Source organism: Mauremys mutica, chromosome 2 (assembly GCF_020497125.1).
Source record: "Mauremys mutica isolate MM-2020 ecotype Southern chromosome 2, ASM2049712v1, whole genome shotgun sequence".
NCBI classification, from domain to species: domain Eukaryota; kingdom Metazoa; phylum Chordata; order Testudines; family Geoemydidae; genus Mauremys; species Mauremys mutica.
Genome location: NC_059073.1, coordinates 278,450,221 through 278,474,915, shown reverse-complemented (window position 1 = coordinate 278,474,915; position 24,695 = coordinate 278,450,221). Strand labels below are relative to the sequence as shown.

General features: G+C 43.2%; 1 protein-coding gene across 8 annotated transcripts in view; it reads left to right on the top strand.

The window, feature by feature from the left end:
- DPP6 (dipeptidyl peptidase like 6) overlaps positions 1-24,695 on the top strand; it is an 828,258-nt gene that overhangs the window by 574,156 nt on the left and 229,407 nt on the right. For all 8 annotated transcript variants that reach the window (XM_045003877.1, XM_045003879.1, XM_045003881.1 and 5 more), the window contains 2 exons: positions 15,700-15,794; positions 21,576-21,650. In XM_045003877.1, coding sequence (XP_044859812.1) covers positions 15,700-15,794; positions 21,576-21,650 — 170 coding nt within the window. The remainder of the gene's footprint in view (positions 1-15,699; positions 15,795-21,575; positions 21,651-24,695) is intronic.

The window sequence follows — 24,695 nt, the reverse complement described above, 5'->3', positions numbered from 1 at the left end:
AACTGATGATCTTCATCCAATCCCTAGCAGACCAGTGCCAGGATAGAAACTGGCACTAATGGAACAACGTGTTGGCTGTGTCAGCAGGGACTGGAGACCATGGAGACTGAACTGTCATGTCATCGATAGCATAGCTAGGGTTGAAGCACATTAGCAGGGCAATATGTTAAAACCTTCACTGCTGTTGTTGTTTATTGCACCATTTGATTTATTTATATTAATAAATTTAACGTTTTGTGGAAGATTTATACATAAACCAAGGCCCTTATTATTCATTTGGAAGGCGCTTTCTTTTCATCACTTTCATTCCAGAGGGCAGGATTGATTCTGTTATTAAAATTGGTTCCTTACATTCAAAAAAAAAAATTCTGTAAATGCAGTTCTGGGTGTGGATGGGCAGGGGGGGGGAGGGCGAGGGGATTTTCAGTCCTCCTTCCAGGTTCTATTCCAAGGGAGACAAATGCAAACAAGTCCTTTGTGCCTTTTCCTGCAGTCCTTACTCAGGCAAAATTCCAGTTGAAACCAGTACTCAACCAGATGGAGAATCTAGGATATTGCTATGACAAAACTAATCAATTAAACTTTATTCTTTCTGTGTTTTCATGCAGCAAGGGATGTGGAAAAAAATTGTGAGAAGTCTAATTTATGTAGGAATCAGCCACCAAGATATTAGTCTTTTTTTCCTTCCGTACCCCCCATTTTTTCCTGATGGGAGCATTCTCATGAAAATGTCCATTCCATGCAGATGTGGGCATAAAAAAGGAGAGATGTGGTGTTGGAATTCTGTGGCCCCACATTCAGTTTTTGTCCCTTTCGGGCAGGCAATTGAAAACATCTTATAAATGTGCTGTGCCAATCTAAACAGCAAGCAAGATGATAGGCTGTGTTAAGAAAGAGTGTGAGAGAATAATACTGAGAATATAATGCTGTTATCTAAAGTGGTGGGACACACTCACCTTGCTCATAAACTACACTGGGTTTGGGTCATAGAATGTCAGGGTTGGAAGGGACCTCAGGAGATCATCTAGTCCAACCTCCTGCTCAAAGCAGGGCCAATCCTCAGACAGATTTTTGCCCCAGATCCCTACCTGGCCCCTTCAAGGATTAAACTCTCAACCCTGAATTTAGTCAATGCTCAAACCACTGAGCTATCCCTCCCCTCCATCTAAAAAGGATACGTTGGTCAGCCATCTAAAAAGGATACGTTGTAGCAGACAGAAAAGGTAAAGAGAAGGGTAAAGACAATGATAAAGGCACGTAAATCCATCCATATATGGAGAGATTTAAAAGATTACACCAATTTAGTTTGGAATGGAGATGAATAAGAGGTGAGACGTTGAAAATAAGGAATGGTATAGAAAAGGTCAGAGCTTATCATAATACAGCCATTCAATAATTATAATGCAGCCCATTTAAAACAGTTCAAAGGAGATCCTTTTTTACACAGTACATACTTAATCCGTGGAACTCATTGCCACAAGGTCTTATTGAGACCAAGAGCTTAGCAGGACTCAAAAAAGGATTGTGTTTTTTTTAACATAATATTATCCACCATATTTAAATTACCTGTGATCAGAATTATAAACAATATCATCCCTCATTCTTCAGTACATAAACCAATGAGTTTGCCTATGATTAGGAAGGAACGTCTCTGGTAAGTGTGTTATTGCATAATAGTCTATTATGGGGGTTTATACCTCTGAAGCTGGTACCTGCCACTGCAGGATACCAAATGTGATTGATCTTTGATCTGATGGGCTAAAGCATTTCCTATGGGAGAGGAGAGGGTTTGTGCAGTAGAGAAATTTGAGAGGTCAAAGGAGAAGACCTTTTAGTTCATGCTGTTTTTCCCGCCGTATTTGCTGTTCAGTTTAAAATTAATTTGTGTGTTTGTATAATGCCAAACTACTACTCCTAGTGTGCATTACCTCACACTTGTTCATGCTGATCCTCGGGTGCCATCACGCTCCCCACTTGCCTTTCTTTGCTAGGTCCTCTGCCCCAGGTCATATTCAATTAGTTAGCATCTTTCTTTGCATTTCTCTGATGGTCCTGTTGACTCTGTAGAAGAGTGCCCTCTTGTGGCCAATCCGACATCAATCCATTTCCATAGGCGGTTTAACGAAAATGTGTAGGTTGTTGAATAAAGTGCCTGCCTTGCATCTCAAAGGCATTACGTTCAAATCTTTTGGCAGCTGAGGTTGTTTTTTTTTTTATTTATTTATAAACAGACTCAGATATTGTGGTGATCAGTGCTAGACATACCTTGAAAGGGATCATCCAATACTGCACTCAGGGATAATGAAAACGGTAATGCAGAGCTATAGGCACAATCTAATTTGCTTGTTAATATTCAAACATTGCCTTCAATCTGTACGGCAGCTGCAGCACCCTGCCAGCCGGAACACGAACAGAAAGAGCAAAACTTCTTTTAACTGGCTTTGTGCTCTAGCAGGACTGCTAACATCTTTAATACAGTTGGGAGCAGAGGGAAAGAGATAAGGAAACGCACAGGGGGATTAAGAGAGCCAGCCGTGGGGTCACATTTTAATGAAAATTTATTCATAGATTCTGTTTCTTCTCGGTGTCAAATGGATTATTACATTTATGGGTAACACTTAGGGTCACATGCTCCCCTGTGTGAAGCCAAGCGAAATGAGGCAGATAAGCCCCCATGCATTCGGGAGAGAAGAGCAATGTCCCGGAGTGATGCTCACACCAACATCAGACTGTTGGAGTCTCTCTGCATGAGAACTGTGTGGAACTGGGGAAGTGTGAAAGGGAGCAGCCACTACAGGGTGTCCTCGCCTTGGAGATTACCTGCATAGGGTAAGGCTGACCCATGGACTGAGTGCCGTTTGGTTTCTGGGTGGAGATCAAAGTGTTGATTTTAACCATGATTGCCCTAAATGATTTACGGCCTGGTTACCTGAGGGACAGCTTCTCTTCCCATGTCATAGCACCATGTCTGGGATCTGCAGAGGCACCTGAGCTGAGCACACCCTAGTTATAAAGGGAGGGGCCCTGTGTCAGGGCATTTCCAGGCAGATTCCTTGGCTCTGGAACTTCCTGTCTGTGCTTGGTGCGCCGGCGTTGATTCACCACAAAACTCACCTTCCCCCCGGGGGTTTTGGGAGGTTTGTGGATGGTTAGAGGTGGTTTTTGCTGCTGTTATTTTGGGGAGATTTTATATTGACCTGGATAGTTTGGGTTGGGTTGGGCAGTTTATGGGTGTGTTGTGGAGGGATTTTTGTTTGTGTATTTTTTGTCTACGGCACAGGGTCCACCCTCCTGTGCCTGTGCCAGCTGGTTAAATAAATAGTCCTCACACCTTCTTCAGTGCTTCACCCTTGTGTCTTTATTAACAGTGCAACCCCACTTTGTTCCCCCAACAGTTATCCACATTTAGACCCTCCCTACGGTCTGCTGGCCCATGAGGCTCCTTTCCTTGGGTGGGGAGACAGAGATATAGCCCTCCTGTCTCCTCCCAGGCTAGCCTCCTGACTGAGCTTTCCTCAGGGCTTTATAGTCCTCCTTTACTCAGCCCAGCTGCTGGCATTTAACTCAAGTCATTGCTGTGAGTCAGCCCTCATTAGGGCCTCCAGCTGGGCCCTCTGTTGGCTGCCGGAGCCCCTGCATTTGGCCACCTTACCAAAAAGCAGGGCTTAGCCCGCATTTCAGGCAGGGATTCAAGGGGTGTACCCCTGCCCTGCCACCATCAATTTTAAATATTTTGTACGTGCTGCCATATTGCAACAGCAGCTAGAGCCAGGGTAGAGGCACTTCAGTGAAACTGAAATCAGTTCCCTATTTCTCACCCAGATCTTTAGAGAGCACAGCTTTACCAAAGATGGACACACCTGAGCTACAAAGCTGGGATCCCCATCCAAACCAGGGCTGTTCTGATAGGGGGTTGGTTCAGACCCTTAGAGCTAGCTGCAGAATCTGGTTCTTAATCCGGAACTCCGCCTCATCAGATTTTGGGTTTAAGACTTGGGTTTGGGCCCAGCTCTTCTCTGTATCTGGACAAACTAATCTTTTTCTAACTTCGATTTTCCAGGATTTGGGATCAGACAAAAGTTATAAAGAGAATTTTGTATCTGATTTATATTTTTTTTCTAGGAGGCCTCAGCCTGTCTTTTAGCCTTAGACATGTAAATTTAAAGGGCTGCTAGATGCATGTAGGTGGGGGGAATCTTTTCACCTTTAATTTTCCTGGGATAGAATTGTGTTTTACTTGAATGCTGCCACGGAAAAAGCATCAGATTGTTGCAGTGGGTATGGGCTGCACTGAAGTGATGAATGATTAAAACTGCTTCTTGCATAATAAAGCACCCTCTGTCATGTTGTGCTTACTTAATGTACCAATGCAGTGTGATATTCAGCAGTTAGCTAAATTACAGTAAATCACCTATTTAGAAAAGTTTTTGTCTTAGCTCTTCATGCTAAAAGTGCTAAAGGCAGTAAAACGATAATGACCCGTAATGCCAGAAAGATAAAAATGAGTTTCCTCTTGGAATTAATGGCTATACTCCTGTTGTTATAGGCAAGCTGTTCCCTGTTCCTAGCTGCTTCCTTACAGCAGTGTCTGGGAGTATATTAAACGGTAGCTTAATTCTGAACTGCTGAGTAACAGCCCTCAAAGAAAAGTGCTTGTTGGTGGAGAGCGGAGCTGAGTTGAGGCTGGAGAACGGTGTTCCTATAGAGCTGCATGAGTGGGCGCACCTCTGTGTGCCATGGAGGCCAGCTCCATTGGACATGTTCTGTAGCAATACTCATGGATGAGGAAGGTAAAAATGTGGGTGTCTCAAGGGTGTACCTAGGCTGGGAGCTAGAAGTCCCCTGGTACATAGGTTCTCTTATTTCCTCATCCCCCACTGCAGAGCAGCTTTGGTGCCACCCCAAAGACTGGGTAGATGGGAGGATTTCTCTCCTTTTCCTCATTGTGTTTTTCCCAGCCTCTAACCAAGGTGCTTGGGGTGTGCATTGGGTTGTGGATTCACCAGTAATTTGGGAGTTTAATTGTAATTGTTTGTGACTACACTTCATACAAGATTGAAAGACACACTGAAGCATGGCTGGTAAAAATGAAATCTTAATTTTATAAGGCTTCATTGCAGCACTCTGCTGCCCCAGCTTTACCCACCTTTGGGGGCGAGCTGCAGTTTTTGTGGATTACAAAGCAAGCATTTTTTGCAGCGCAAGGCTTAGTGAGCGTGTACTGTGTTATTTCTTGTTTGGCATCATCTGAATCCTTGGTGCTATACTGAGGAACACACAATGCCCACCCCTCAGAGAAACTCTGATGAGTCAGCTCTGCCTCCTTCGCACTGAGTTACTATGCAAGTTATCCCATTGATTGCTGCAAGAGAGGCACTACCCAAAGTGAGTAATTAAGCCAGAACCAGACCTACACTCTAATATATTAAAAAATTACAGCTTCTCATATCATGAATGCAGAATAAAAACAATATTACTTTCTAAGCTTGGCTATGCTAGTGCTTCTCCGCCATCCTGTTCTTGGCCGTTCTCGTCCCACTCGTTGCATTTCTATTCATCTTCTCTGTTGTGTTTGTCTCCCACCACACTTCCCTTAGTTCCTTTTTCTGTTGCTTTAAATTTCCTCTTTTTTGTACTTTGCCTCATTCTAGCCTCGTTTTCTCACAATCTAATTCCCCCGCTCTCAAAATCAGTCAGTGGGAGCTGTGGTTGCTCTGTGCCTTGCAGGATTGGGCCCTTTGGTAGGGCACTATTGCGTGCGCTGGTCACAGACAGAGCAGCCTTTTCACCTCAGCCTGTCGTACTTGCTATTTCCCATCACTCAGAAAACATTGTTTTGACTGGAACTCCCAAGCCCCTCACAATTTACATTCCATGTGTGCGTGTTCAGATGTCCAGGTGAATTGTTTGGCTGGATGGTTGGCTGTTTTTAATCTGTAAGCCTATTGCAGACTCAGTGCTTGCAGACTGCTTTATCACCTCAGTGGTTTGTTGAGAGAGGGCCTGGTTACCTAGTGAATACAAATGGGTACTTCAGGCAGACACCCCATTGCTATGCCACACGCAGCATTTCTAGGTACAAAGTTTGCAGGTTCTATTGCTGTTGTGACAATAAAATGTTATTCTTTAGCATAAGAGCAGAAATGCAATTCCTCCCACGGGGCGTTAAATCCTCCCCCACAATCCACAGAGGCTACAGTGATCCTTTGGAAAGTTGCATCCCTCACTGTGGTGTAGTGAATGGCTACTGGATCTGTGTAGCTTTGGGTTTACTGCCTCCATCCTGTCCCTTTTCCTCATCCTGTCCCCAAGCCTTCTATGCACTGAGGTGCAAGGACCTTGGTACCCTGTGCATGAGAATTCTGAATCCCACCTTCCCCCAGTGGATGGTAACCGCACTGTTTCTGGGGTCCCTGTGTCTGTTAAGGCAGTGTGGCAGGATTTGAGCCTGAAAATAACATAAATAGAAATTTCAGTGGGAAAGAGGGAAGTAAAATATTTTTCTCTCATTCAGTCTCATTCAGTTCCATTGTGTGAGTCATTTATTAATTCCCAATGAATATTAATACAGTCTGTGTCTCAAACACTATCTTACAGTCCTACACCCTGGCTGTTAGCTTGTTTGATTGTAAATGCTAACCAGGTAAGCCTGATTAACACTTGACTGGGACAACATCAGGGAAGTCCCAGGTAGGGGTAGGAATTGGCAGTGGGGGTTCAGCAGATGGAACCTTCCCGCTGCCATAGCGCTGAGCCATGCCTCCCTTCCCCCCAGCATCTGGATATTAGGGGTCATTGCACTGCAGGAAGTGTTGTCTTTCAGATGCAATATAAACCCAAGGTCCTGACTGCCTGTGGTCATTAAAGATAATATGGCACCTGTCTGGAAGAGAACGGATGTTAATATTGGTGTCTTGGCTCAATTCCAACTCAGGTAATTACATTCTTCCTATCGGAAAAGTTCTGTTCCAGTTAGAATTTGATACAGTATTTTCACTTCCTGTGAAGCTCAGTGGATTCGTTGAGAGAATTCTGTAAGTCTATCAGATATTAAGTATCAGCTAGATAATATGGCTAACATTAGTGGAAGTGGGATCTGTTGCAAATGTGCTCCTTCATGTGAGCTGCAATGGTGGGAAATAACACAACACAAGATACCTTATCTTCTTCCAATGGTCCAACAACATTAGGTATGCCCAGTGAACAACTAAATCACAGCAGGTTACATTGCCTACTCCAGAATAACTTCAGCCCTGAAAAAGCTAAGTCAAGCTGCTCTCATAGGGCAGTCTACAGCCTACTCTGTTGACCTTGTCTAATTGTCATTGTCTTGAGATGTCATTTTTTTCTTTGAGTGATTCTTGATTAGACCGCTAATTAGGGCATTCTCTATCACAGACCGAACCTGTCCTAACAGTTCTAATGTGACCTTCTGGTTTTTTACTGTAATGTCTGAAAAGTTGGTACATGACAATTTTAGAATTTCTGTTTTTATGCCTTTCGATCATTTGCTGTGTTTGCTGAAGTTTGAAAAGGTAGCAAAAGGCTACATTATTTTGTATTTATCTGGATGAAATTCTTATTGCTCTGTATCATTGAACAAATAGTTATGCTCTCTCGAGACAAATAATGTAATAAGACAATTCTTCTCAAAAGGTTATCAGTCTCTCATGCATCTTGTGTTACTATCTCTGAGCTATAATATTGGATGTTATTACTGTACCAGTTTAATATTGATGGAATGGTTGTACAATCACAATATTTCAACAGAGGTCAGTTATTTGGGTGCCCAACTTGAGACATCAGACCTGATTCGCAGACACCCAGAGCTCAGCATTTTTTGAAAATAAGGCCCCTTTAGGATGTGTTGAGTTGGAATTCTGAAAATGGAGGCACCCAAAATCACTACTCACTTACAGGGGCGGCTCTAGGATTTCCGCCGCCCCAAGCAGGGCGGCACGCCGCAGGGAGCGCTCTAGCAGTCGCCGGTCCCGCGGCCCCAGTGGACCTCCCGCAGACATGCCTGTGGAGGGTCCGCTGGCCCCGCGGCTCCGGTGGACCTCCCGCAGGCATGCCTGCGGATGCTCCACTGGAGCCGCGGGACCAGCGGCCCCTCCGCAGGCATGTCTGCGGGAGGTCTACCGGAGCCGTGGTCCCAGCGGACCTTCCGCAGGCATGCCTGCGGGAGGTCCACCGGAGCCGCCTGCTGCCCTCCCGCTGGGACGCCGCCCCAAGCGCACGCTTGGCGCGCTGGGGTCTGGAGCCAGCCCTGCTCACTTATGAAAATTTGGGCCACAGTACAGTGTACTACCCCTTTAAATGGGAGCTCTGTGTGTCGTCTTGGTTCACACTAGTGGAGGGGAAGCAGGATGTGCTGCAATAGAGTAGAGAGCTGACAGAGTCCTGGGTAACCATTCTCTCTCCCTCTCACACACACACACAGAGAAACTGTCGCTGACAAATGATATCATGTATTGGTTACCCACAACTCTTTCAGGTTTGTAGTTAAAATCCAGTCAATTTCAAAGAAGTATTGATACCCATTTAGTATGGTTGCCATAAAAAGTAAATGTAATCAGACAGTGTCATTGTTTAGATTGCTTGTGACCCCTGGGGTGTGCTTGGTTATGTCCAAAGGGCATTTAGAAGCACAGATGTCCTTTTAACTATTGCCTTGTAAAACATACATTACATTGTGTTGGCATAATGATTTCTTTCATTAGTTTCTCTGAATCTCTCATTGTGTTCTTCTGCGGAATTGTTCTGGCTGGTGGCTAAAAAGGGCACAGAATATTGGGCCTTGTAAGCTGGCAGAAGTCCGTAATAAACTGTGTAATGAATTAAAAGGTGTTAAATGATTCTCAGTAAACGCTCTCTTCGCAGACAGGGTCTTTTGGCAGATGATTTGAAGGATGACTCTGGAAGAACAAATCATTAAACTGATATAAGTCCATCCAGTCAATTGGTATCTCTAAAACATTCACTTAGGTGCATGCAGTCCCTAAAATGATATTAATGTAAGCCTTTGTTGGCGGTAGTGGTGGTTGTTCAAGAAGATATACGTTGCTGTCCATTTGTATACAGCTCACTCCGTTGATTTTTTTAATCAAGGGCCAAATCCTGGGCCTTGTCTACACTTAAAAGTTTTGCCAATGTAGCCATGTGTCACCAGATTTGCCCATTACTTTGGGGGATGCTCATTTATTAGGGTTACTCTTCCGCGGGTTGGGGATTCTGTAATACTATCAATGTACTGCTTGTGTCTCTTGTGTTCTTATACGGAGCTCTTCTTCTCCCTGCTGCAAGTTCCCTACCAATGGAACTATCCTGCAGGACCCAGGTTCCCCAGGCCTGGGTTCTTCCAGCCCCAGAATCAAATGGATGCACACAAACACACATTAACAGAGCACGTCTGAGAAGACCGGGTTAATCAGCACTCCCAAGCTGACCCCTAATATGCCCCTGGACTCAGCAGGCCAAGTCAAACAGCACCTCCAAGCTGTCACCCTCATATGGCAGGGACACCACACCGGAATAGAGCACGTCTAAGCAGGCTGGGTCAAGCAGCACATTCAATCTGCCATCCTTATATACCCCTCAGCAGGCTGAGTTGAGCAGCACTTCCAAGCTGCCACGCTCATATGCCCCAGGTTCAGCACTTCTCTATCCCCACTTTCACGTTACAATTGTTTTGGTAGTAACCTACTCGATGAGCAAACCCCACAGGTTTTTTGAGCACTTCAGGGATCATTAGCTTAGGTATGAAGAGCGTTGCTGCAGAGAGAGAAGCAACCAGCTGAACCATGAAAGTTATTTATTGCCAGGCATAACCATACAAGGGGAGCCAAACAGAACAGTGATAATATTAAATCTAACTTAAATTTGATTACAAAAGTCAGGTTTAGAAAACTATAACTGATCACACAGGTCAGGGTCAGAAGGCTGTACCTAGAGAGAGAAAGAGAGTTGGGTTCTCACCACTCTGTGAAGCTTGAATCGATCCAGGTTCCCAGGTGTTGGTGGTGGTAGCTGAGGGTCCATAGTGCTGGAGTCAGGCAGAGCCCCCAGCACGATCAGTCAGGAGAAGATGAAGTCCCAATGGAACTGATGCAGATTTTGGATCCAGGCATCAGAGCACTTACTTGAGCATGTGTAAGTCTTTCTTCTGATCAGCTTTGGCTCAAACAGAGGCTAGGGAGGGAGGGAAAGGTCTTTCGTGAGTCAGACAGGCTGGGTACTGCACCCTGGTTCCCCAAGAACACAGAGCTGATAGGTAACACATGTCAGTTAGGGGTCTGATTTTTTTATTTTATTTTTTTAACTGAGAAAGCTTTACCAGTAAAAGCCCCAGTGTAGATATACCAGTGAAACTGCAACTGTACTCATACTAGTATAGCTTCAACTGGTGAGAGGAACCAATTTAAGCTATACTAGTATACGCACTTGTATACCAATATAACTTCATCCACACTAGTTGGTCTTGCCACTTTAACTATACAGCAAAACCTTCCCATTGTAGGCAAGGCCCGACTCTTTTTACTCATGCAAGGAGTTCCATGGATTCAGTGGGACTACATGCAGGTGTAAGATTAGCAAAATCTGTCCTGTGTGTTTGTTCAATCTAGGAGAGGTAATGATGGTGCATTAGAGGTTCACTTGTTCATCTTATCCACAGTGAAGCAGGTCTATGTAGAATTCTTAGATTTAGGACAATGTGTGAGAAGGTTTAATAATTTACAGCATCAGTAACTTTAAAAAAAAAATCCTATCCATGCAGATAAAAAGCCTTCAGAAGAGGAGGTGAGTTACCGTGAAGTTTCCCTTTTAAGGAATGAAGCCCATTTAGTTGTGGCCTGTCGTATTTCAAAAAGGCGAGTTCTGCATTGTAGACATTGAGCCTTCAACAGCAAAATTCTCACCTAAGTCCCATTTTTGAAAGAGACATAGGCACTTAGGAGATTGAATTCAATTGTTTGAGACTGTCTGTTGATTTCGGTGGCAGTTAAGTGTCTAAGCAACTTAGGCACCTAAATCCCCTTAAAATAAATTGAATTCAGCAGGATAGGTGCTTTTGGAAATCCTAGTGGGTGCCTATCTGTATCTGTACCTGTAGGCCTCTAAATACCTTTGATAATCTGGTTTAAGGCCCTTTTGAAACTTTTACTCCACGTCCTTGTATAGGACCCAATCTTGCTCCATTGAAATCAATGGGAGTTTGACTATTGACTTTACTGCAGCAGGATCTGGCCCCTGTTGTGTCCAACAAGTAGAAGCTTCATGTAAGGTTATGCACAATCCATCTGCACTGGGTAGCGGAACATCTCAAGTCCTGTGTGTGCCCTTTCTCTTATTTTCAAGTGTCGAGGGTGAATAAAAGAGGCAGGACATGGGCAGAGGATAGCCATGTCTGAGGAGGCAGGGACTTCAGAAGGATACTCGGCCTGCTGCTAAGCCTAATTCCTGCTTCCCGCTACACTCACTAATGCAGAATTGGGTTCTGTGGGATTGTCTGGTCTTCATGTCATTTTACTTTTTACCTTATGCCAATACTCTCAGTACTTCACGCCTGTACTATGTAGGGTCAACCCGTAAGGTTATTTCTGAGCACTTTTGTATCATCAATAACTGAGAAATGTGAAATTTTTTTTAGAAATTCTTTCAAACAGTCAGTTTCCTGGAAGTTGGAAGAAGGGGAGGAGTAATCTAAATGACCTAAACTTCCGACTGCCAGAAGCTGAGACTGGCTGACAGGGGAAGGATCACTCGAAATTGCCCTGTTCTGTTCATTCCCTCTGAAACATCTGGCACTGGTCGGAAGACAGGATACTGGACTAGATGGACCATTGGTCTGACCCCCTATGGCTATTCTTATGTTCTAACTATGGTGTTCAAGAAATCCATTATATAGTGGAATAAACAACATTATGCCTAAAAATTACAATTTTCAGCAATATTTACACTGAATAGCAGCCACACCGAAAGGCAGATATAAACAATGAGATTCAGTGATGACCTTTATCAACTGTAGTGACAGCTATTAATCAGACTGCAAATCCTCATCAGCTCGCTGGGCAGAATTCATTAGAGACAAAGATTGCTGTGTTGCTTTTGTCTTTGATTGAGGTACATCCCATTAAAATGAATAGTCTTTTACCGGAACAAATCACACATTTCAAAACAAAAGCCTGGGCATATTATTCACTGATTCGTTTGATGACTAAGATAACATGACTAGAAGTCTAGCTAAACCTTATTGTGTTTTGCCTGGAATACAGTGCGGATCAATTTGTTCTTCCTTTAAGCAAACAAATTTTCTGTTCATTAAATTGGACCCTTTATCAATGGCCTGTTTTGAATATAATAGCAAGATATAGAGCCTTGACAAATGAATGCTGGTTTTCTCTTTTTAAAATGTGTTTTAGTAGTGCTAGAAACACATAGAAGAGATTAACACAAGATTTTAAGCTTGTTAAACTTTTAGGAAAAAATTTTTTATCACTTACTTCCAGCTATGGAATAGCATTTACATGGTAACTGTGAAGATTTACAGTTCATTAAAGCATTTTGTTTTCATTAGGGTAAGTGTAACCAGGGAAAAAAGGAATAATAAAAGTTTAGTAGAGATTTCATTAGGGGGAGCAATATAATTCTTGTCAGTTTGTGTTATGGTCTGAGAAATAAGTACTAATTATTAATAAACCTACAGACCCATTTGATTGATTAATATACTTCACCTATGTGTTCAAGGGGATTGAGGTTCTGGAACAGCCTTCCAAGGGGAGCAGTGGGGGCAAAGCACCTAACTGCCTTCAACACTGAGCTTGATAAGTTTATGGAGGGGATGGTATGATGAGACTATCTACAATGGCATGTAGCCGATCTGCAACTGCTAGCAGCAAATATCTCCAGTGGCGGGTGATGGAACACTAAATGAGGAGGGCTCTGAGTTCGTACAGAGAATTCTTTCCCAGGTGTCTGACTGGTGGGTCTTGCCCACATGCTCAGGGTCTAACTCATTGCTATATTTAGGGTTGGAAAGGAATTTTCTCCTGATCAGATTGGCAGAGACCCTGCAGGTTTTTCGCTTCCTCTGCAGCATGGGGCATCGGTCACTTGCAGATTTAAACTAATGTAAATGGTGAATTCTCTGTAACTTGAAGTCTTTAAACCATGATTTGAAGACTTCAGTAACTCAGTTGGATATTACGGATCAATGACAGCAGTGGATGGGTGAGCTTCTGTGGCCTGCAATATGCAGGAGATCAGACTAAATGATCATGATGGTCCCTTCTGACCTTTAAGTCTCTGAGTCAAGTTTCCAGTTGGGGGTCAAGCTTTAATAACCAATTTACTTAATTAGAAAATACCTTAATACTTTGAATGGAGTATCTAACCACACTTAAAGTTGGCCTGTTGTATATTGAATATAATATATAGTTGGAAGATCTCACATGTTGCTTACATAACACGTTGGCTAATATCTGTGTGACTAATACCCAATCTGTCTGAACAAAGCAACAGAGAGTCCTGTGGCATCTTTAAGACTAACAGATGTATTGGAGCATAAGCTTTCGTGGGTGAATACCCACTTCGTCAGATGAAAGCTTATGCTCCAATACATCTGTTAGTCTTCAAGGTGTCACAGGACTCTCTGTTGCTTTTTACAGATCCAGACTAACACAGCTACCCCTCTGAGATCTGTCTGAATAGTTACCACTGTTTCCCAAATGCCTGTGACAATGAAATGTGGGACTATTGGGGTTTTTTTTAAATAATTATCAGGAATTTGGGAAGAATTGCACTGTTAAATTTTCATTTATAATCAGTTGTATCCCTTAGAAGAAGCTGAGACCTGGCGGTGCATACACATAGCTGCCATGGATTCCATACAAGGCAGACTTTGGCACAGCTGTCTTTCCTAGGTTCTTCTATAGCACCTATCACCTTGTGCAAGTTCCAGTGAAGTCAGTGGATGGAATACGAGCTGCATATGCCCATTACTTAGGCATTTACCAATATGGAAAAGCTATCCATGTTAGACTATTGGTACCCCCTTTATTTCAGCCCAAACAAGAAAAATACATTTCAAGTGTGTGCTACAGAGATTTGTAGAAATTACACTTGACAATACAAAATGAGTAAACTAAGGCAATGTAAAGCAAAGCATACAAGCCTATAAATAAGATGTGTCAGCCCTAGTTTATCTTTTGTGAATCTTGCACCTTTTAAATTCTTTTTTATTGTGGTATTGATGATGAATATAGCTGGGGTACATGTTTGTTCTATAGGCAGCTGATGGGGATTCATGCACTGATAAGAGATTCATTTTTTCTACTTTATTACCTGTAAATGGGTCATAAGACTTCTTATCTTCTACACTATACCAATTATATTGCAATGGTATTTTATTCAAATAGAGGTGATGGGTTGCATGCAAATATAGAAGTATGCTAAGCAACGTTACTTGTACTAATAATGTTGTACAGTTAAACAATATCTTCTATCCAGAATAGAGGTGCATAGAGCAGATGGCCTTTGGATTCGGATTAGATTTAGGTTAGAATTTGAGGCCAGAATAAGGCTAGAGTTTAGATTCAGATTTGGATTTGACAGTCTTGGGATCTTGTGAGCTGTTCGTATAAGATTTTGCCCCAAGCTGGTAGAATTCTCATGAGACTACCTGATCACATTGGGCTGAAATCTCTTAAATGCAGCTGCATCCAAAACAAAAAGAGGGTCCACTTGGCTCAGGCTAGGGTTTAAATTAGTGAAAGGAGAAGGTGAGAGAACAATCAGCTCCCTTCCTCCTCAAGCTAGTCAATGAGTGGCTAGAAACTCTGAAGGGGAGAGGCATCTCTCCATCCCCTCAGCATGTATTCTCCTCCCCATTCAACTGGGACTGTCCCACTCACTGCTGGCCCACCTGCTCCCACCTGTTGAGGCAGGTCTGTGGCATTTTAAGACAGGAAACGAAGAATTGCTTCCCTAATTGGAACTAGAAGGGGGAATTTAAGCAGCTAAAATTTAATAGCTCAAGTTCTTAATTCAGCTAGGTCTGAAAAGCGTCATGCGATCTTTTAATGACAAAGTGGTCAGGACCTCAGTTTTAGGTTTTATTTGAAAGGCACTGTCTCCAGCAGCAGGCTCTTCTGGAGTGCAAGGACATTACTGACTCTAGAGAAGAGATTCACCTTCAAACACTCCTTTGTGCAGTACCATGATTTTTTCCCGGTGTTCTCCCATCAAAGTACTGATTAAGCCAAACCCTCATCTAAAGGACCCTCTCAAACCTCACCACCTTCCTGTCATTGCTTTGACCTGGCTTTCTGTAAGATAAACATACAGTGCTCTCCCTCTTGCTCTGCACATGTGTATGTGTATATAATTTAAAAAATCTGAATGAAAACACTCTCCTGCACACACTTCTCCCCCGAAGAGAGGATGAGAGAACGGAAACATCACAGATGTTAGTCATGTTACTTAATGCACTTCTGGAAGGAACTCAGAGACAACAGTCATGAGCAGGTTTTTAGAACCTATACAGAATAGATTAGAATAAGTGTGGTATAAGAACAATAAATAGAATAGAAAACAGCAGTTCTTTTTAGCACAAATCCATAGTAGTTCTATGTAAATAAGCAACTTCACTGGCTAAAATCTGTCCAATTTCCTTAATGTTCTTTTTTCTTTTTCCTGCAGCTAAAGAATTCATTTATAGAAACCAGAATGGCTCTGTGATCCTGCGGAATGTTGAAACAAACAATTCAATGGTATTAATAGAAAACAAAAAAATCGTAAGTATCTTCTTTAATAAGCAGGATAATTTCACAGTTTTCTTGCATTCAGGTCAATAAAGTAGAAAATGACATTTAATTTTCAACTTCATGTATTGCCAAGCAGAATACTATGGACTAAGCAACTACAGATAATGTGAAATGGATTCTGTGCTTTCTTTGTTAAGCCAGAAGCTCAGTTTCCTTCTGTGTGCAGAAAACTCTCTACTACATGTATTTGAAGCAAACCTTGCATATCATATGTCATTGAAAGAGAAATACCTTAGGCTTTTACACAGTTACTTTACAGAACATTGCAATTATGTATTTATAATTTGCTTTACACTGCTAGGACTTATTCCTCCTCTTCCACCCCCCACCCCCCACAGAAAGCACAAATATTTCTTCAGACACTTGGGAGATGCTGATTTCATTTGAACTGTAATGAAATGATAAAAAGAAATTTTGTTTAAAACATCTGGGGCAATGTAATGGGGTTACTGCATGTTGGGTTACAGGGAAAAATTGAATGGGTTATTGGAATAAGGTGTTAGTAAGGGGTTCCTGTAGTAAGTTGAGAGAACCGATTGACACGTAAGACAGAATTGTATCTATGCAGAAGATAATGAAAAAGTTTTGTAACATTAAATCATATACCAAATGAACACAGCGTGATGACGAAACTAAGATGTTAAATACCAGAATATTACCAACATTTGCTGTCAAAAAGAATAGATCAAGTTAGTAAAGGCCAATTGCCTGTCATAAAAAGTACTCTTATATTTACACTAGTAATGAAAGATGAGCCCCATTGTCTTTCTAAAATGAATGCTCATGCATTTGAGCTGAAGACATTCTGGATGAGAAGCTAATACTGCAAATTAATATCATACACCACTGCACTATAGACAAGAGATCCCTATCACTCTGGACGACCTGTTCGGCCTATCTCATCTCTACAGTGCACTCTGGTTCAGATCATTCCCACGTAATTGTATCCATCAAGGGGACACCAGAGGCATTTAACCAGGCATTTAACCATCAAGGGGACACCAGAGTCAGGAACGTGATATAAATACCTATCTAGACTGGGGTGAAAGGTGCAGAAGACCTCAAAACCCAGTACTGTATTGGAGAGAGCAGAGCTGAATATCAGTGGTATATTGCCTCCTTCTCTGATGCTGTGAAAGCCCTTCTGGAGATATAGCCCTGATAGGATTAACTCTTCTAGTCATTCATCTCCTCCTGCTGAGTTTTTGAGGCCAGGCAAGGATGAGGGGAGACAGCAGCAATTCTCTAGATGAAGTTGCCTTGGAAGGCAGAAAGCAAGGTGGCTTGGGGGATATTGCTGAGGGTCTGATTCTCTGCGCAGATGCCCGAGTCCTCTGTTAATGCACCCAGATATGTAGAATTTCTCCCTTTTGCTGCACCCGAATCCCTTCAGAAAAGACTATGTAGCAGAAAACAGAAAAGGATGCAGGGGTTACAGTGGACAAGATGCTGGATATGAGTCGACAGTGTGCCCTTGTTGCCAAGAAGGCTAATGGCATTTTGGGTTGTATAAGTAGGGGCATTGCCAGCAGATCGAGGGATGTGATCATTCCTCTCTATTCAACATTGGTGAGGCCTCATCTGGAGTACTGTGTCCAGTTTTGGGCCCCACACTACAAGAAGGATGTGGAAAAATTGGAAAGAATCCAGCGGAGTGCAACAAAAATGATTAGGGGGCTGGAGCACATGACTTATGAGAAGAGGCTGAGGGAACTGGGATTGTTTAGTCTGCAGAAGAGAAGAATGCGGGGGGATTTGATAGCTGCTTTCAACTACTTGAAAGGGGATTCTAAAGAGGATGGATCTAGACTGTTCTCAGTGGTACCTGATGACAGAACAAGGAGTAATGGTCTCAAGTTGAGTGGGGAGGTTTAGGTTGGATATTAGGAAAAACTTTTTCACTAGGAGGGTGGTGAAGCACTGTAATGGGTTACCTAGGGAGGTGGTGGAATCTCCTTCCTTAGAGGTTTTTAAGGTCAGGCTTGACAAAGCCCTGGCTGGGATGATTTAGTTGGGTTTGGTCCTGTTTGAGCAGGGGGTTGGACTAGGTGACCTCCTGAGGTCCCTTCCAACCCTGATATTATTCTATGAGTCTAGTGAAAGCCTGCTGCCTCAAAGCTAAGTGTCTGTTACCTAACTTTGCCCCCCTATATTGGGCCATCTCTTACCCATATACTCCATCCTCCCAATGCTAAGCCATTTTGCTCTAAGTTGCACTGACTGGAAACATCCATCAAGAGGCCATTTTGCCAGCCAATAATCGCATTCCTATATGGAGGGGAATCCCCACATGGCTGGAAGAGCTGCTTTTTTGCCTGCTCTGCAGGATTGGAATGGTGCAAAGCACTGTCAAAGAATCCACTGCCCTTTGACAGCAAACTTTTGTTCCTCTAAGTTTTGGTGCAGTCAAAGTCTCTTCTCCTTCCAAGATCCCAGAAATATGTCCGGTCGCAAAAGCAGAACAAAGCTAAGGTAGATTTAACATAATTGTCTAACAGCTGTTAAAAAGAGCTCTGGAAATTGTGGACTGAATTTTGCCACCCAGGCTCCCCCCCATTAATAAAAACCAAAAAAAAAACAAAAACCCCAACAACAACAAAAAAAAACAACCCACAAGAAAGCCTTGTTCAGAAACCTGTTTGGCTTCAAGAAAATACTAAAACCACATTCCATATTGACTTCACGCTGCAGTAATCTCATTTTCCTCATACATAGTTCTAGCAGTGTCAATGTTTTAACTATGCCTAAAAGATCTGCCTAAAAGCAATACTGAGGTACTGTCTTCAAGCTTTTTATCATTGTGCTATATCCAACTTTAAAGGCCACATGTTTTCATTTTACCTTCACACCTTGCTACGCCTCCAAGACTGTACTGTTTTACCATAACTTTGTCCACAAGCAGACGCTGCATAGCTAATTACATCAATGACTGATTCCCTGGCACCTTTACAAAGTGAGACATGCACATTCAGTTGAACCACAGAAATTCATGTCAGGGAGCTAAAAAGGGGAGAATAAATCAACCACATCTGCCTTCAAGCACATTCCACTAGTGTCCTGATGTATATTTTAGACCTGTGATATAAGGGTCTGGTCGTGGTTTTCATATTTCATATTTTCCTCTTGCAAGAAAGCCCATAGTCATCCAGCTGTTTCTTTGTTTTGTAGTTCAGCTCTATAATACAGCAAATATTCATGCTTTCCTCCTAGGAAACCCCCATGTTTTTTTTCCCTATTCATTTCCCACCAGCCTCAAAGGCCACATGCTGAGGTGCCTCTCTTCCCTGGCAATAACTGTTGAATGGAAGTTTCTCCAGAACCTCTCCGTTGTGCCTTACAGGTCAGTGCGGAGCACTGTCACACAGTATATGCTCCCTCTAATATGGCCTAAGAGCACCATCAGCCCGTGAACAGAGTCTCGTTTTCAACCATTCTCTGCATGACAGCACCACATGCTGGATCTAGACCAGCAGGCTGTCTCTGTTGAATACTTTCTGCCAACTGTATATACAACAATTGTTCCTATAACTGCTCTAGGCTGTTTTTCCCACGGAGAGCATCAGCTGTGCTCTGTGTAGAGGAATTGACTAGATTCCTTTAATAGCTGACTTTTCTTAGCTGAATTCATGAGAGTTTTATTTTCTATGGCTTCAAATAGCCTTTCACTGTCTGCTCTTTATTGCATTGGTTCTTAGTTTTTGGCCATACCATAAAAGAAAGATAGTCTGCAGACTAGCCCTCCTTCCAACTCCCCAGCCCCCTGCAGATCACCAGCGTGGGTTCTCCAGCCCAATTGATGGCGGTCCATGGACCTGCTATAGAACCCCTGCTCTAACTTAGTCAGATGTTACAATAACACTATGACTTACCTTACCATCAAGAGTTCTTTTGTGCAGGACCTCACACAATATTCTGAATGTGTGCTCCTTTGTTTGGTGCTAGAAGATCTTTACGTTGGGCCCCTGTCTCCAAAAACTGCAGAGCTGTATTCATTTTCTCTTTACTGCTCCTCCTGCCCTGTGCTGGAGGTTTTAAATCTGTTCTTTGGGGAAGAGCCTTTTCTCATGTGCTGTTTTATCATATAGCCACTGAAGGAACATCTCATTTTTGGTGGTTTTTCCTTTGTCTCACTACCTTAAACTGTACGGTATAAGCATCGTATCTGCCTATGCTTCTAGACTGCCTAGTTTGTCATGGATTTTATTATCCATCTTATTTACATTGACTTATTCCTTCAATCCCATCCACCCACTTCTTTCATCCTAGTCTTGTGTCAGAGCAACTTTCATTGTCTTGGCACAGATTCCTTCCTTCGCATTATTAATATATCAACAAACAAAATCTGTGTTTATGCTGACAGTGCTGCCTGGCACACTCCTACAGGCGCCCTTCCAGTCTAAACTGCTTTCACTGCTCACTGCCCTCTGCCTTTGGATAGCTCGTCTGATTCTTTATGCACTCGAACCTGCTCGCTGACCTTGTGAAGGACTTCTTTGTGTGATACCATCTGCTTGCACTATGTCCAAGATCCTACTTCATTGTGTTTCTTGGTAATCTCTCAAAAAATTCCGTCCAATTTGTTATATGGAAGAAAAGGATTTAAAAGCAAGAGGATGAAAGGCATATTAGAGTGACCTCTCTTTGGCCTTGGCAGTGTTGGAGCTGGCACTGCATATTAAAACCACAGAGGAAAGGGGAAGGGACATCTGCACTAGACAAATTAGAAGCAGAGGAGGGAAGAGACATCGCCAGACAAGTATCTGGAGCTGCTGTATATTAATGGTAATGCTAGGGCTAGTTTTAGGCACGGCCCTCAGGAAAGGCTGACGCATAAACTACATCACCCCAGAACCAATCTTGGGAGACATGGTGACTCAGAGACCCCTGTGAGGAACAATCCCTACCCTGATTCTGCCTTGCTCTCACTAGGGGTGGGTGGCGGTAGTGCTTTATGGTTGGCCTGTACCAGCAGTGATTTACTATTCCCCCACCCCTATTTGGTGGCTCAAATACCTCGGCTAGTGACTGGGGAGAATTGGGTGGAACCAAGGCTTCTCCCGTATCCCATTGCTTCTCATTCACTTCCTGCCCTTCAGCTACAGGAAGAAGTAAACAAATAAGTAGGCCTCTTTACTTCTATGCTGTCAGGCCCAAGATAGTCTGCACAGGCATGCAAGGGGGGCTCTTACTCCATGGGGCAGGCACAGCCCAAGTCACACTGTAGCTTTTATGCAGTGTGTTGGGTATGTCCCAGGTATAGAAGATGCAGGGGTTACTGCCTCAGGAGCTTACACACTAAGGAGAAGACAACAACACAGGCTCAGCCACTGAGGGGAAGAGAAGAACAGAGTCCTCTCCAGTTTTTACTATCCTGTGTTTTCTGTCCCCATGCTGACATGCATTCGCACCTAGTTCCCACCCCATCAGCTTTTTGCATAGGACTACACGTATGTGGCACTGTAGATGGACGTTAGTGTGGGGGAAGGAAATGAGTAGGGGAGAAGAACACGTGAGTGAGACATGGTGCTGAGTCTCCACGGGGTGTGCAGGTGTAAGGGGACATGCACAGCTGTGTATGAGCTGTTCATCTTTTTATCAAGACAAAGTAGGATTTACAAGTGTCTTCTACAAAAAATGAAGTCAGACAATACTTCCCTCCCTCCCCCCATGACGAGCATGACAATAGTTTGACATATGAGGCTTTAGAACTACAAAATCACTTGTATTTTAACATCCGATTATTTTTTTTAGGTCTCCTTAAAGGCCATTCGCTATGAAGTGTCACCTGATCGGGAGTATGCGCTTTACGCATTTGACGTTGAACCAGTAAGTACATTGATTTCATCAGCAAAATACAATTAATCACTTTTCCCACTTTGATTCTGATACAATATTTAACTTCATTCATCATTATAAAACAAAGAAAGAACGAAAAGCCCCTCACTGCCATAAAATATATTCTCCAAGTGTGTGTCACTGCCATCTAATAGAGGGGAAAGGGATAGATAACACCATGGGGTAACACTGTCAATGCCAGAGTTTTATACGGTTTGGGAGGGAAAGTGTAAGGACATGTCTTTGCTACAAGGATTTCTGTTCCCCTTTAGTGTAATTCTTTTCCATGACTCCTTCCTCAGTCACACCATACATTTCTTCCTAAGCGCAAAAAGCAACTGTCAGTATCGCCCACAACTGAAATAATACATTAATTATAGTGTGTCTGTTCCCAGTGCTGCAGTTAAGGTTGAGCTATCGCTTTCATTATAAAGCCCTTTTTTCAGAGATTTATACATAAGTCATCCATAAAAATTCACCTCTGGCAACTACTAAGTTTTAGATTAGGGCTATTTTTATTTTTTTTATTACGTTAAAAAGAGAAAAACTGTAGCTTGGTTACTTTTAATGATCATTAAATAAGAGGAAACGAGACATTGCCTGGCTCCGAATGCTCTTTTTCGGCTTCCATAATGTTTCGTTTTCCTTTTAAACTTCTATGTATAAAATCCAGGGCCGGCTCCAGACCCCAGCGCACCAAGCGTGCGCTTGGGGCAGCGTGCCGCGGGAGGGCGGCAGGCGGCTCCGGTGGACCTCCCGCAGGCATGCCTGCGGAGGGTCTGCTGGTCCCGGGGCTCCGGTGGACCTCCCGCAGACGTGCCTGCGGAGGGTCCATTAGTCCCGCAGCTTCAGTGGAGCATCCACAGGCGTGCCTGCGGGAGGTCCAACGGAGCCGCGGGACCAGCGAACCCTCTGCAGGCACTTGTGATTTTACAGCCATTTGCGTGTAATCTGTATCTCTGCTTTTATTGCCATGGTTCCTGATTACAAACCTGGGCACTTAAGTTAGGATGCTCTTTTCTAAATCTGAATGTTCAAATGACTTTTTAGGCATCACAAGCAGTTATTTGGGCGTCTAAGTGCTGATCTGCATTCCCAGGTGTGACATGAGCTCCCAACCTTGTAAATTGTTCTCTACAATGTGGTCATATATGAGATTATTATAGCAATAGTTTCCTATTCAAGAGTATTTGTACGTTCAGTAGAAACGTCCAGTTCTTAAAGGGAGCTGCACTGGTTCCTTATTTTGCATCCTGAAAGATTATTGAATTTTGCTCTTATCATAGAATATCAGGGTTAGAAGGGACCTCAGGAGGTCATCTAGTCCAACCCCCTGCTCAAAGCAGGACCTAATCCCCAACTAAATCATCCCTGCCAGGACTTTGTCAAGCCTGACCTTAAAAACCTCTAAGGAAGGAGATTCCACCACCTCCCTAGGTAACCCATTCCAGTGCTTCACCACCTTCCTAGTGAAAAAGTTTTTCCTAATGTCCAACCTAAACCTCCCCCACTGCAACTTGAGATCATTACTCCATATTCTGTCATCTGGTACCACTGAGAACAGTCTAGATCCATCCTCTTTGGAACCCCCTTTCAAGTAGTTGAAAGCAGCAAATACCTCCTCATTCTTATCTTCTGAAGACTAAATAATCCCAGTTCCCTCAGCCTCTCCTTATAAATCGTGTGCTCCAGCCACCTAATCATTTTTGTTGCCCTCCGCTGGACCTTTCCAATTTTTCCACATCCTTCTTGTAGTGTGGGGCCCAAAACGGGACACAGTACTCCAGATGAGGCCTCACCAATGCTGAATAGAGGGGAATTTAGCAGCGTTACATCGATTTAACCCTGCACCCGTCCACACGACGAAGCCATTTTTGTTGACTAAAAGGGCTCTTAAAATCAATTTCTGTACTCCTCCCCTGACAAAGGGATTAGTGCTATAATCGACATTGCCGGGTCGAATTTGGGGTAGTGTGGACAAAATTCAATGGTATTGGCCTCCAGGAGCTATCCCAGAGTGCTCCATTGTGACCGCTCTGGACAGCACTTTGAACTCAGATGCACTAGCCAGGTACACAGGAAAAGCACCGGGAACTTTTGAATTTCATTTCCTGTTTGGCCAGCATGGAGAACTCAGCAGCACTCAGCAGCACAGATGACCATGCAGTCCCCCCCCAGAATCTTTCTACGTTCCCCCTATCATCTCCGTCCCTGAGGTTATCGCAGATTAGAAGGCAAAAAAAGCTGCACTCGTGATGATGTTTTCCGAGCTCATGTAGTCTTCCAGCACTGATAGGGCACAGCGTAATGCATGGAGGCATTCAGTGGCAGAGGCCAGGAAAGAATTGCTGTTTGCTTAATGGCAAAAGTATCATGCCCCGAGCCAGATCGCTGTGTCAGCCTTGGGCGGGGGCATGACTGCTTTGTGAGCAGGAAGGCCAGAGATATAGACATTGCATTAGGTAGCTTCTGTAGCTAGAGAAAACATTCCTGTGCATTCGGCAAAGTCTTTGACAAAAAAAAGAAGCCTGTAGTGTAGTGAAAAAAAACAGGAGTACTTGTGGCACCTTAAAGACTAACAAATTTATTGTAGCATGAGCTTTCGTGAGCTAAAGCTCACTTCTTCGGATGCATAGAATGGAACACACAGACAGGAGATATTTATACATACAGAGAACATGAAAAGGTGGAAGTATGCATACCAACAGGTAGAGTCTAATCAATTGAGATGAGCTATCATTAGCAGGAGGAAAAAAAACTTTTTGAAGTGATAATTAAGATGGCCCATAGAAGATGTGAGGAGAACTTAACATAGGGAAATAGATTCAATTGGTGTAATGACCCAACCATTCCCAGTCTTTATTTAGACCACAGTTAATGGTATCTAGTTTGCATATTAATTCAAGTTCAGCAGTCTCTCTTTGGAGTCTGTTTTTGAAGTTTTTTTGTTGCAAAATTGCCACCTTCAAGTCTGTCACTGAGTGGTTAGGAAGGTTGAAGTGTTCTCCCACTGGTTTTTGAATGTAATGCCCCTCT